Raw genomic sequence first — 12,316 nt, forward strand, 5'->3', positions numbered from 1 at the left:
CTGAGACTAGATTGGCCCAGCATGCAAAAGTGGAGGGAGGGGTGCATCATAGCATAATCTAGAATGTCCCTGAACTGTTAGTTTCAGTTCACAGGAACTGGAATAATTCAAGACCAAGGGTATGTCTTTGCAACACAAACAAACAAAAAAGTGGGTTAAAGCTAGTTAAAATGGCAATGAAGTCAAAGCAACTTGACTTTTAACTTTGGCTAGCTGCTCAAGTTCAGCCTCAAGCTTCCTGACAGCTTTTAACTTGAGCTGCTAACCTGAGTTTCAAAAATAGAGCTGCCTTGCCTTCATGGAGGGTTTAATGTGAGTTAGCTAAGCTGTGTTGACACACCTATGTGCAATGAAACATGCCGTAAAATAAGCGAGGACGCATCAGCAACTTTAGTGCTGCCCCAGGTTCCCAAACTATAGGAATAGGAGAAGGTCTGGCAGCTGCTGCCTTGTCTATTGTGTAGAAGTTTCAGACATATACCAACATTGATCTGGTAATGCATTCTCTGCATATGACTGCTTGGTTTGGGTTTTTTTCAATATGCAGTAAAGTGGGAATGTAAACAGCTAGAGCTATGCTGGCTAACCCCACACTGCCGTAGCCCATTTCAATGTGGATGCTTGTGATCCAGTAAGAGGACCCTTTCCCTTGTTGTGGGAGGAGATGTGGCGTAAGCTAAACCAAAACAGACCATTCATCCTGGAGCAAGTGTATCCTCACAGGGTATTCTACTGGCATAACTACATCTGTCTAAATTCACATTCTGGGAAAGCTTTTCAGTATAAACCATACAGGCAAAGCCTTACACCAGCTGTGGAGTGTATTTTGAAAGGGGCAGATGGTGTGTAGGTGCCTACTTGCCAAAGAGTCCCACAGCATACCACTACAGGGACCGGGGCAACGTGGGGAGAGTATACAATCGGAGGCTTTTGCATCTCTGTCATTGTCCTTTGTTGGATCACGCATGCCAGAATTCATCAAACATATAGGTTCTGTTCCTGGCAGAGCCAGTGGTGGGGCTGCTTTTTTACCATGTACGTATGTGACTTTAGATGATTAGTAATTGGTCTGAATGAGTGGCCCTCTTTCATCTCAGGACACTGTAGCCCTCCACTTACCTGCTTCTCCTACACCCATTCAGCACTTTCGGAGTGCCACAAATCTGCTGGTTCAATTTCCATACCACCTCTGCTCTTCCCCCGCCACCCCCACTCAGAGTTGAACAGCTGATTTGAGGCATTCCAGATCGGGGAGCAGGGCCAGAAGTGAGGATGAATCATGAATCAACAAATTCCAAAAGTGCTGGGAAGGAAGGAGAAGAGTAGGAACTGCAGGACTCCCGTGTCCCAGAATATGAAAGACACATGGGGTGGGAGGCTTTGCGGGCCACAAGTTGCCCGCCACTGTCATATGTATGTGGCTGAGTGATTATGGCATGTATCTATGCAGCCACTGAATGTTATGTTTAGATCTTTGGATAAGCTTTCTCCCATGATTTCAGGTACTGGATTTTGGAATTTCCAGCAGAATTTAATTTAGACCTTGGTTTGATTCGTCTGACTGAGGAGTTCCGGGACGTAGCCAGCAAGCTTGGTTATGAGGAACATGTCCAACTTATAGACATCTCCAGCATGTAAGAATACCATTTGTTGGGTTCCACATGCACCTTTCTTGCCATATTTTGTAACACTAGAGTCCTTCCTCTATACTGAATACAATATGTGATATTAAGAATCCCATTTTGGGTTAAAGGGATGGTATGGTAAGCACTAGGAAGCAATTATCAAAAAGGTGACATTCTCTCCAACACAGAAATAAAGTTCTAAAACATCAAATACCATTCTGGGAAAATGTAGACTGGAAAGTGTTACATGCATTTGCCTTCAACAAATTTTGCCTCTTTAACCCTTCTCTTTTCTCAATTTTCTCTAAAAATGATGTTCAAATATTTCTTGCTCTACAGTTTCTTTAGTTTGTTTCAGATATTTCATAATTGAAATTTTGAGCTGTTTTCAGTGGACTCTTGGAACAGATAAGTTTCTTTTTTTTGGATGATCCTATAATCATTAGGCTAAGTCTGCTCTATAGACACTAGAGAAGCACAGCGTTGGAGCTGCAGGTGTGCCCCTTTAGTGCCATAAGGGAGGTGCTTTCCACATCAACAGAAGGATGTTTCCAATGTTGTAGTTTATTCGCCTTTGCAATAGAATCGTTTTGTCAAGCTAGCTGCCTCTACACTGAAGGCTAGGATGATGCAGTTAGGTTGATTTAGTTTTATTGTAGACCAGTCCTTAGAATACAGTCTTAGCCCACTTGGAGTTAGGGATGAACAATCTATTTAATGTGTCGCTTCCATTTATATTGATGGGAATTAGGTGGCTATGTCACCAAACCTTTTTAAATACATAGACATAGGTCTGACTAAAAACCCTGATTCCAAACTTTTATACATGTCAGAAAAATTCAGTTCAAAATAGTGTGGCCTGGGCTTATTTCTGTAACTACGCTAGTCAGAGGAGTACATTTTTAAAGCCACACCTGGATTTGGTACAGCTGGTCAAAAATATCCAGCAAAAACATTGATCTTGTGACCAAAATTTCATATTGATATTTTCAAGTGCAATATTTGATAAGGTTATAAACTAGTGATGTGATACTGCTAGTAACATTTTTATAAACCATTTCAAAAAATTAAATGAAAATAAATAGACGTGTTCTGAATTCATATGCAACAAAACTTGAATGTTTTCTTTTGCAAGAAATTTTCAGATATGAGATTTTATTCTAATTTGAAACAAAATCAAAGTCAAAATCTCGGCATTTCCCGCAAAATGGAAATTCTAGTTCTTCACCCACTCTAGGATTTAGCCACCTAACTAACTCCCATGTGCACCTAAAAGTTAGGAGGCTTAGTACTAGCACTTTGCTTTTGAAAGGTTGTTCCTAAATGTCATCAATGGACTAGAATAAAAACTGATGCTTCTACCAATCTCTGCATTAGCCAATATAAAGGATGAGGCTTTGGAGGGACAGCAAAACACACATGCAAACAAAAGTTCACTAAACGTTGAGTATGTGTGAAACTCAGTTGTGTGTGTAGGCAGAGGAAAGTAATCTCCTAGCTGTCATATGGAGCTCTCAGAAGCCCTTTCTTCTTTTGTTCTATTTTTCAGGGCTTGTGGTCTTCCACAAACACACCCCACACATTTGACATTACCAAGGAAATTTTTTGGTTTGAAGTTGATCATAGAGGGTTTTTCTTTGATATGTAGCCATTAGTTCCTATCGAATTAGTTGATACAGTGTACCACAGAAGAAAAAATTGTTTATGTGTGCCAGATATATAACTCTACAGCCAGTTCAGACAGTATCCATTAAATTCTTATCACCTGGAAGAGGATTTTTTTCTATTCTGAGTGTTCGCAATATGCTGCAAGTCACAATTCAGGGAATTCTTGATCTGCCCCTTGGTAACTTGATCCTGTATGCAGTCCAAATGAGTATTTGCATGGATAAAATATACTGATTGTACCCTGTTTTCTGCTGTAGTCCCTCCTATGACTGGATGAGAAGAGTCACGCAGAGGAAAAAAACTTCCAAGAAGGGAAAAGCCTGCCTATTGTTTGACCATCTGGAACCCATTGAATTAGCTGAACACCTCACTTTTCTGGAGCATAAATCTTTTAGAAGGATTGCTGTAAGATGCCTACAACTTCTTGTTTTATTCCGTTATAATGGGACCAGAGCTACATGTTGAAACACAGAGAGTTTGCCTGCTTTAATATATATAACACTTTTACATTTTTTCCCATTTCATTGTTTATGAATTATTATTTATAAATCCTGGAAGGATGAATCAACTGGGCTCCTGAAGGGCTCTGTCCTGGGTTACTGTTCAGTATTTTCATTAACAACTGAAATACTATTTAGTATTTTCATTAACAAGAATGCTAAAAATATGTTTATAAAGTTTGCAACTGACACTAAGGTGGGAAGAATGGCTTTGAATAGGATCAGAATTCAACATTACCTTAATGGGACAACCAGTCTGAAATCAATAGGATGAAATTTAAAGACTTTGATTCAGATGAAGCCTGGAGCTTATCTGAAACCCCTTCCCAATTACATCACCTTCTGAAGCTTATTCTTTCATTCTACTGCTTCATTTCCTTCTCCTTGATTCCCAGGAGAGCCCCATGTCTTCTAAGCTCCCTTTTATTTGTATTGTCAATAGGCTTCTGCCGTAGGTAATCCATTATGAGAATAATTCCAGTCTGATGATCATCCTACCATAATTAATAGCAGATTTGAATTTTGCCTGTTCCAGTGCTTTCCTCCAGAAGTTGTAGTTGTCTCTAGTCTTCCACCTCTGATTCAGAGACATCTTGGAATTTATGTGTGTTGAAGGGACTCACTTCTCTCCAACATCAACCAACTTTTCAGTTGTTGTGAAGTGGAGATTCCCTATTTTGAGGGCAACTGTTTATTATCTTGATATAAATAATATAAAAGGTATCCACATATTATGCTGATTTAATGATTCATAAATGTGCTCATCCACTAAGTGACTTGATTTTTCCTCCATGTTGCATAAAAGAGAGGATGAAGGGAGCCATTGTTCGACTTCCTAGTTCTTAAAAAAAAATTGCAGTTTTCCTGCTTTGTCAGTTCCTGGTTAACGGACTGCAATGTTTATGGATGACTTTCCAGCACAGTACTTTTAAAGGACACCATTAGAATTAGCAGGCCCAAAATTTTACCCCTACATTTGCTCTAATCCATCCCCCACACAAAACAAAATCTTGGATCCCAATGCTTAAACTAATAATATACACATAAGTGTGTTACACTGGGAGTGCAGCTGTTGCCAGCTCATCCCACAGATCATAATAATGTCTGACATTCTACTAAATTTCAAAAAAAGATTACATCCTACAGCAAGATGATTTAGTTCACAAGGAGCCAGGCAAAATGGAACTAAAGGTGTCTTCTGCTGAAAGCTAGTAATGCCTGCTACAAAGCCAGATGTAAAAAGTCTCCTTGGAGCTGATGATTGGAGGAGAGGGACATCTGTGGAAGTGGAAACTGAGGAAAACTCAGACATGATGACCACTCATGATCAGAGTCATCCATCTGGAACAAGTGGTTTTTAAGTGAAGTGAAACTTGGGGGGGAGGGGGTGGCAACCCAAGAGAAATCAGACTCCTGAAAAGGGTACAGTACTTTAGAAAGGTTGAACATTACTGGTTTAGATTCAGATCTATGCTAGATTATCTTTAATACAGAAAAACCCTGAGATACAGGCACTCAAGTTGTGAGTATCTCGATTTAACATGACTCAGGGTGGTGGGGATTTGGTACCTGGCTCCGGGCTGCCCACCACTGATGGGAGCAGGGAAACTCATCAGCACTTCTGAGCTGGTCGGTTTCCTGGCTCCCCCGAGTAATGTGAAATTTGAGTTACACAGGGTTGCGCAAGAACACAACCTCTGCATAAATCAGGGTCTACTGTATGTATCCAATCCTTTGTGCTTAGCCATAGAACAGCTTCTTTTCTTGCTTTCTTTTTATTTAAACAGCTAGAGAAATTTTGACTATTGGTTTGAATTCTTTCTGCAAGGTTCACCTCTGCTTGGCTTTTTGCAGTTTTTATTTTATCCCTACGCTTTCTGACCTCCACAAAGTAGCTTTCCTTCCTGCTGCATTCCTTGTAGTCTTGTTTCCCTGATGGTGATAAATTCATGTTCACAATGTCTGTTGCTGCATTTCTGATTGTATATGAAAAGAGAGGAGAATATGTTTTAGAAGTTCCTCGTAAAAATTAATTTAACATACCTTAAAGAAATAACAAATAAAACTGGTAGCCTCTTTCTAACTAGAGGGACTTTTTAAAAGTGTCTTAAATATAATTTTGACTCTATACACTCCTTAATGTAAATCTTTCCTTGGCTAGTTTACAGATTACCAAAGCTATGTGATTCATGGCTGCTTGGAAAACAACCCCACCCTAGAGAGATCAATTGCATTATTTAACGGTATCTCTAAGTGGGTCCAGCTGATGGTTCTTAGCAAGCCAACGCCCCAGCAAAGGGCAGAAGTAATTACAAAATTTATCAATGTTGCACAGGTAAGACTAATCTTTGATTGTTTTTATCTGCTAGAATGAAGTAATAGAAACTGATGCTACCAAAAACTAATTTACCAGATATGCATGTAAGCTGCTTTCTTGCTGAATGCTGATTCTGCCATAGTTTATTCATTGAGCTAAATGTAGATCAAAATGTTAAACAGCTGCTCTTAGATATGAAAAATTAACAGTAACTTCTCACTACTGTTCTCATTTTTGGCTTCTTGTATTCAAAATGACATTCTGGAAATTATTCAGCTGGATGTTCTTATGTTGTCCTACTCTACAGGAAATCAGAGATACTATGCTAGGTTATTATGATGTACTATGATTTAATTCATATTTCTGTCAAATTTCCATTGCATTTCAGCTGTAGATTACTTTATATGCATTAGTATGGGTGCAACAGTAGTCAATATCATACAGATGCCCTCAGTCTTTTTGCTGATATGTTTAATTCCACTGCAGAAACTGCTTCATCTTCAGAACTTTAACACACTGATGGCAGTTGTGGGAGGCCTAAGCCACAGCTCTATTTCTCGTCTCAAAGAAACTCACTCTCATCTCTCTTCCGATGTTACAAAGGTACAAGAGTGTCTCTAACATGAAGGGACCCAAAATAGAAATATTGGACTTTTCTGTGTATTATCTCTAGTGAGTAATGGGTATTACAAGACAGAGGTATAAGACATGGAGCATTTGAGCCGTTGGACTAGGGCAGCCTAGAAGAAAGGCTGGTCAGATTGCTCTTGATAGAAAACTGTTAGATTGTGGGGAGCTTGGATTTGGGCGACTATGGTAGGGAAAAATGAACATATTCAGCATTCTGATGAGACTTGCTTAAGCTGCACTCAGTTAGAATAAATCAAACAAATGTTATGAATGGTCTTACAGTCTTGCTTGTATGGCTGTTTATAGGATTGGAATGAGATGACAGAACTGGTCTCCTCCAATGGAAACTACTGCAACTACCGCAAAGCTTTTGCTGACTGTGTTGGCTTCAAAATCCCCATATTAGGAGTTCACTTGAAAGACTTGATAGCCGTTCATGTCATCTTTCCAGACTGGATAGATGAGAATAAAGTAAACATAGTGAAAATGCAGCAGCTATCCATTACCTTGAATGAACTGGTTTCCCTGCAGACTGCTACCCATCATCTAGAGCCTAACATGGATTTAATTAATCTGCTAACAGTAAGTGTCATGAAGGTTCTGAATCACCTCTTGTCAGGATTTACACAACAGCACTCTTAGTGTGTTTTCTTTAAATAAAAGTGAAGATAAATATACAAAATAGAAACTAGTCTAAGTAAAATATGGATAAGGTCACTGAAGACTTTGACTAGATATAGTCTTGGTTAGATGAACCTAGAAAAGGGGTCAGCAACCTTTCCAAGGCGGATGCCGAAATTTGACCTTTTAAACTCTAGATATGGTCTGACTGCCAGTGATGCTTCCTAAAGTCACTAATAGTCCGACTTACAACAGCTTCATTAATAAATAAATCAAGATACAAAGTTTTACCATTTAGATGGTGGTTGGTAACATTAGCTGCTCTTTTGTTAATCCACAGGCAGCATGGGTTTGAGCACGCTCCCAGCTGCTTGGGGCTCGGGCTGAGCTCCGTCGTCACGTGCCGATAAAAATCAGCCTGCGTGCTACTCTTGGTACACCTGCTGGGGGTTGCTGACCCCTGACCTACAAGATAGACCAGACAACTGAACTGACAAGCTTCCTACTCTGTAGATGAGATGCTGTGAGATGTAAAAAGGAGGTTCTAACCATTTTCAGTTGTTACACATCCACTGGCATTTTACACAGTGTCCAAACCAAAGGTGTAAAACAAACAAACAGCCCTTGTATGACTCTGCAGACAGTCCACAGAGATTCCCACTCTAATTTCTGTATTAAAATATACCTTTTTAATTTAATCTTCAGTTTATGGGGGAGGGGGATTTTCTTGTTTGCAAATATATACACACATCTGCTCTGCATTTTCATGTCTACATATTCTTTCAAACCTAAATATAAGGAAGTGGACCTTTAGAGAGAAAAGCTAAAGAAACAGAAAGCTGAGTATGAAAAGCAAGAGCAAATGCTGTGAAGTATCACCTAATGTATCATTTGCCTGGTCTACTGTGGTCTGTTCTCATAGAGGGCCTGATCTTGACTTCACTGGGGTCTGAGGAGCCTTAACCCCTCCCAGGACTTTGCAGGATCAGAATCATAGTTTTGTCCACTTGTATTCTTATGATTCCATTGCTTCTTTACTACTTTTTGGAAGGGGAGGTTTAATCCTTTTCCTCATTTGTTAGTCACCTTCAAAAAGCTGTATCCCATTTTTCTTTTACTTTTTTAAACTACACCCTGGACTCATAACTGAGTAAGAGATGAGTACTTTTCACTTTATGATATTGGGTCAGATTTGTCTCTTCTTGTAACTCTATTGACTTCAGTTACACCACAGCTAAAAATGGCCCATTATGTTGACTTTGTAATTGAGCAATGTTACCTATTGAAATGTTAGATCCCTAAACTCTGGTTGTGGGGTAATGATTAATTGTTACTTCACTTGCTTTTTTGTTTACTGAGTGTATTACTTTAATGTGGTGGTATCTCATCAGCTTTTAAAACTTTATTAGAACAGATAGCTCAATGTATCCTAAAACTCCTTGGGTGAAACCCTGGCCCCATTGTAACCTTTGCTATAGTCTTCAGTAAAGTTAGGAATTGTAAACCCTTCTTACAGTCATAATGTGAACATTTTTTCAACCTCTAGATACTATTTTGACTGGCACCCTAAAAATAACTAAGATAAACTGATAGCATCTGCATAAAAATCTATTATTCTACTCTTGTAAAGTCATATGCTAGCTAAAATATTTCTGAAATAATCTAGTCAATAAATCAGTGAGAATTTTTGGATCATGTGGAGAGAGAAAAGTTAAAATTTGCTGCCAAAATCTGGAAAGAATTGCATACTAAATATAGTTGACTCCTGCTAAAATGTGATGAGATCATCCATTGTATTCTTCCTCCCTCACTAATAAATGTTGTACTTGGTTTCCACTGCACAGAAGGACAATGTTGTAGTCAGTCTATTGCTGCCTTTTCTGTCTTAGGCTATGGCCACACTACTGTTGCTATTTTGGGGTACAAATATATCCTGAAATAGCAACCCCAGGGCTAAACACCGTGCTTGAAACAGCAGGGTTATTCTGAGTTCAGTATTCCATTTCCATTGCCCCTCGTCGTGAAAGGGGTAGCAGAAACCTCAAAATAGCCCCTTATTTTGAACTTCTGAGCCATTTGAATGGCACCGAGTTCGAAATAAGGTAAATCAAAATAACTTGCGCAAACTGCTCAATGCAGATTGCACAGGTTGTTTTGCGTTACGGCTGCAGTGTAGCCATCCCCTCACTGTCAACTTCCTTCTACTCTTTAATTTGCCTAGAGAAGCTATTTCCCTTATGAAGGCAATCAATGGGGATAGTGTTGTGCATCTGACTGTGAATCAGGTAATCATCTTGCTTGTTATGTACTGGCGCCATTTTCCCACTCTGTGTTCTCTTCAGAAACTTTTTGTACCACCAGGCTTAAATATCAGCATATAAAATGACTGCAATACCATAAGGTATTGGAAGTCTTTATCAAGCCAAGCATTCCCTCACTGCATTCAGCTGCCAACAATCTGGGCTTCAATTATTTGACACGTTAATCGTTGAGTGAATGGTTGTTAGTTAGACAGTTTAGCTCATGGGTATCTCAGTGAGGGGCAAGGGAAAGGAATTCTATGAAACTAGCAGAGTACAGCACTTGCTGAGGTTCATAGACTTAAGTTTGGAAGGTACAATTAAACAATCTATTCTGACCTTCCCTATAAGAGAAGATTTCATCCTCTTACTCCTGCATTGAGCCCAAGAATTTAGTCTAAATTCCATAATCTAACCTAGTGTATCTAAAACTGTTTAGACCATACATTTGAGATCTAATGCTCATCCTGATTTCAGTGGTAGTTGCTGAGTGCCGAGCACTTTTAAAGGTCACGCCTCTTATTTTAGGTGCATAAAACATAAAGTTAGGATCCCGCTTTTTCAGATCTTGACCCTTACGCATTTCAATATATAAACAAACATACTGGGAGCTACAATGTCAGTTGCTAGTTCAAGACGAAAACGAAAAGCTGTGTGGTAACTAAAATGTCAAAGTGTGTCTTGCTCTACTGGTACGTGTCACACTTTCCCCTGTGTTCATGTGGCATAGGAGAGTGTGAGGAAATGAGAAACAGCTTGCACTGCTAAGGGCTAAAGTCAGAGGTGATGTGTAAATTAGAGTCTTTTATGTGTTCTTACTAACGTGCAAGGAAATCAAGCTGGGCATGATGTAAAAACTGAGGCGAGAACAAAGTGTAAATTAAAAGGGAAGTGGCCTAACCTCACTTGAAAGAATCTTACACTGTTGGCCTGTGCTATGCTGCCTTCACCTCTGACTATTTGACAACTGAACTACACAAGTTTCGGAGGTGTACACGGGGTCCTGCAGTTTGGCTCATTTGGGATAAGTAGCAGTGTACACCAAAGTGTTGCACTGTACACTCCAAACATAAAGGTCCCTAGTTCTCACAGATGTAATCCTCTTTGAATACTACTCCATCAGTACAAACTAAGGACTTCTAAGTTTGCACCCCCAATTTCCACACAAAGGAAATACTGCATGAAATTTTGGTTCACACTGCTATCCGCACATTCCCTTAATTTAAACTGCAGGGCAACTATGCCCCTAGTCTCCCATTGCCTCACTGAACCAAATTTAGAGGAGATTTGTATAAAATGTCTTGAAAACTAATCCTGGTAGCCAGGCAGCAGCAAAATTGAGAACGGTTCTAGGAAAGGCTTTACACAGAGGAAGACTAGTGCTAAGAACAATATTGTTCTCCCTTCCCCCTTTCCCTCTTCCCCCAAGAGCATTATTAGGAAAAGATCATTTTGGAAGGATTGAGGGAAAGCTTAAGTTAATGTTGGGCTAGTAATACCTGCTGCACAATTTCTCCAATGTTGATGTGACTTTACATTCCCTTTACTCTCATAATGCGAATGAACATCTGGCTGTAGGCAACTGTTGAACTCCTTAAAAGGACTGTAGCTAATGCAAAGTTACTTTGCTAACCTACCACATATTTACTTCAATAGCATACCAGTCATATATGCCAATCATATTTTATACCAGTTTTTTTGTTTTCTCTCTATTTTTAACTTTCACAGTTACTTAACTAACTGCTACTTAACTAACCTGTTCAGAGACTATGCAAATAACTGGAAAGTCCCCATCATTTTTAGTCTAGTGAAGCTGAGCAACAAATACCTAAAAATCTAATGGAAAGTCGGTCACCCTCATAAATTCTTCCTCACTGAAGTTTCGTTTACAGATCAGAAAACTAATTTATGCCTCTTTATTTTTCAAAATGATTTATAAATAGAATGAGAGTGATAATTACATTAAAATTAAGAGCTACTTTCTGTGCAAAAGGGAATCATGGTGTACATTTTTCCACAGAAGTTTTGCTTATCTTTCACTGAAACACTGTGAAACTAATCTGGATGATGTATTTGGAATTACACAGTAATTGCATAGCCTTAAATTATTTACTAGTATTTAATGTATTGAGTAACTAATCCCAGCCTTTAAAATTATTCATGACTAGATAATATTTAGTCTACGATGTACTTGCATGTTAAGTTTATTAAATTAAACATATCTGCATATTAAAGGCCAAGTCTCTAAGGAAGTAAGTGGGCACAATTAAATATTAATGATAAAAATTGCTACATGCAATATTGGTACAATCTCCCTCCCCAAACTTACATCCTCCCTTGCTACCTGATCTCCAAATGGAAAATCTTCTCTTGGCTTCAAAGGGAACAGGACAAACCCCACAAATTTCAAACTACTAACTCTGTCCTTTGCAACCTGAGCTACTAAATATTGCTGGTTTTGATGAAGTTTTGCCTGTTTATATGAGCAGAACATTTAGATGTACATACAACTACATGAACAAAACTTATTACAACAGTCACATAAAATAGTTCTGTGTCGCTTGAATGCTTGTCTCACAAAAAGAAGCTGGTCCAGTAAAAGATATTTCCTCACCCACCTTGGCTCCCTACCAGTAACAGCACAATACACGTATT

The 12,316-nt window shown here is 39.0% G+C and overlaps 1 protein-coding gene across 3 annotated transcripts in view; it reads left to right on the forward strand.

The window, feature by feature from the left end:
- The window catches only part of RASGRP3 (RAS guanyl releasing protein 3), a 94,476-nt gene that overhangs the window by 46,702 nt on the left and 35,458 nt on the right, over window positions 1-12,316 (forward strand). For all 3 annotated transcript variants that reach the window (XM_074989708.1, XM_074989710.1, XM_074989709.1), the window contains exons 5-9: window positions 1,503-1,634; window positions 3,551-3,698; window positions 5,955-6,128; window positions 6,597-6,713; window positions 7,047-7,322. In XM_074989708.1, the coding sequence (XP_074845809.1) occupies window positions 1,503-1,634; window positions 3,551-3,698; window positions 5,955-6,128; window positions 6,597-6,713; window positions 7,047-7,322 (847 nt within the window). The remainder of the gene's footprint in view (window positions 1-1,502; window positions 1,635-3,550; window positions 3,699-5,954; window positions 6,129-6,596; window positions 6,714-7,046; window positions 7,323-12,316) is intronic.

This window comes from Carettochelys insculpta, chromosome 3 (genome assembly GCF_033958435.1).
Source record: "Carettochelys insculpta isolate YL-2023 chromosome 3, ASM3395843v1, whole genome shotgun sequence".
NCBI classification, from domain to species: domain Eukaryota; kingdom Metazoa; phylum Chordata; order Testudines; family Carettochelyidae; genus Carettochelys; species Carettochelys insculpta.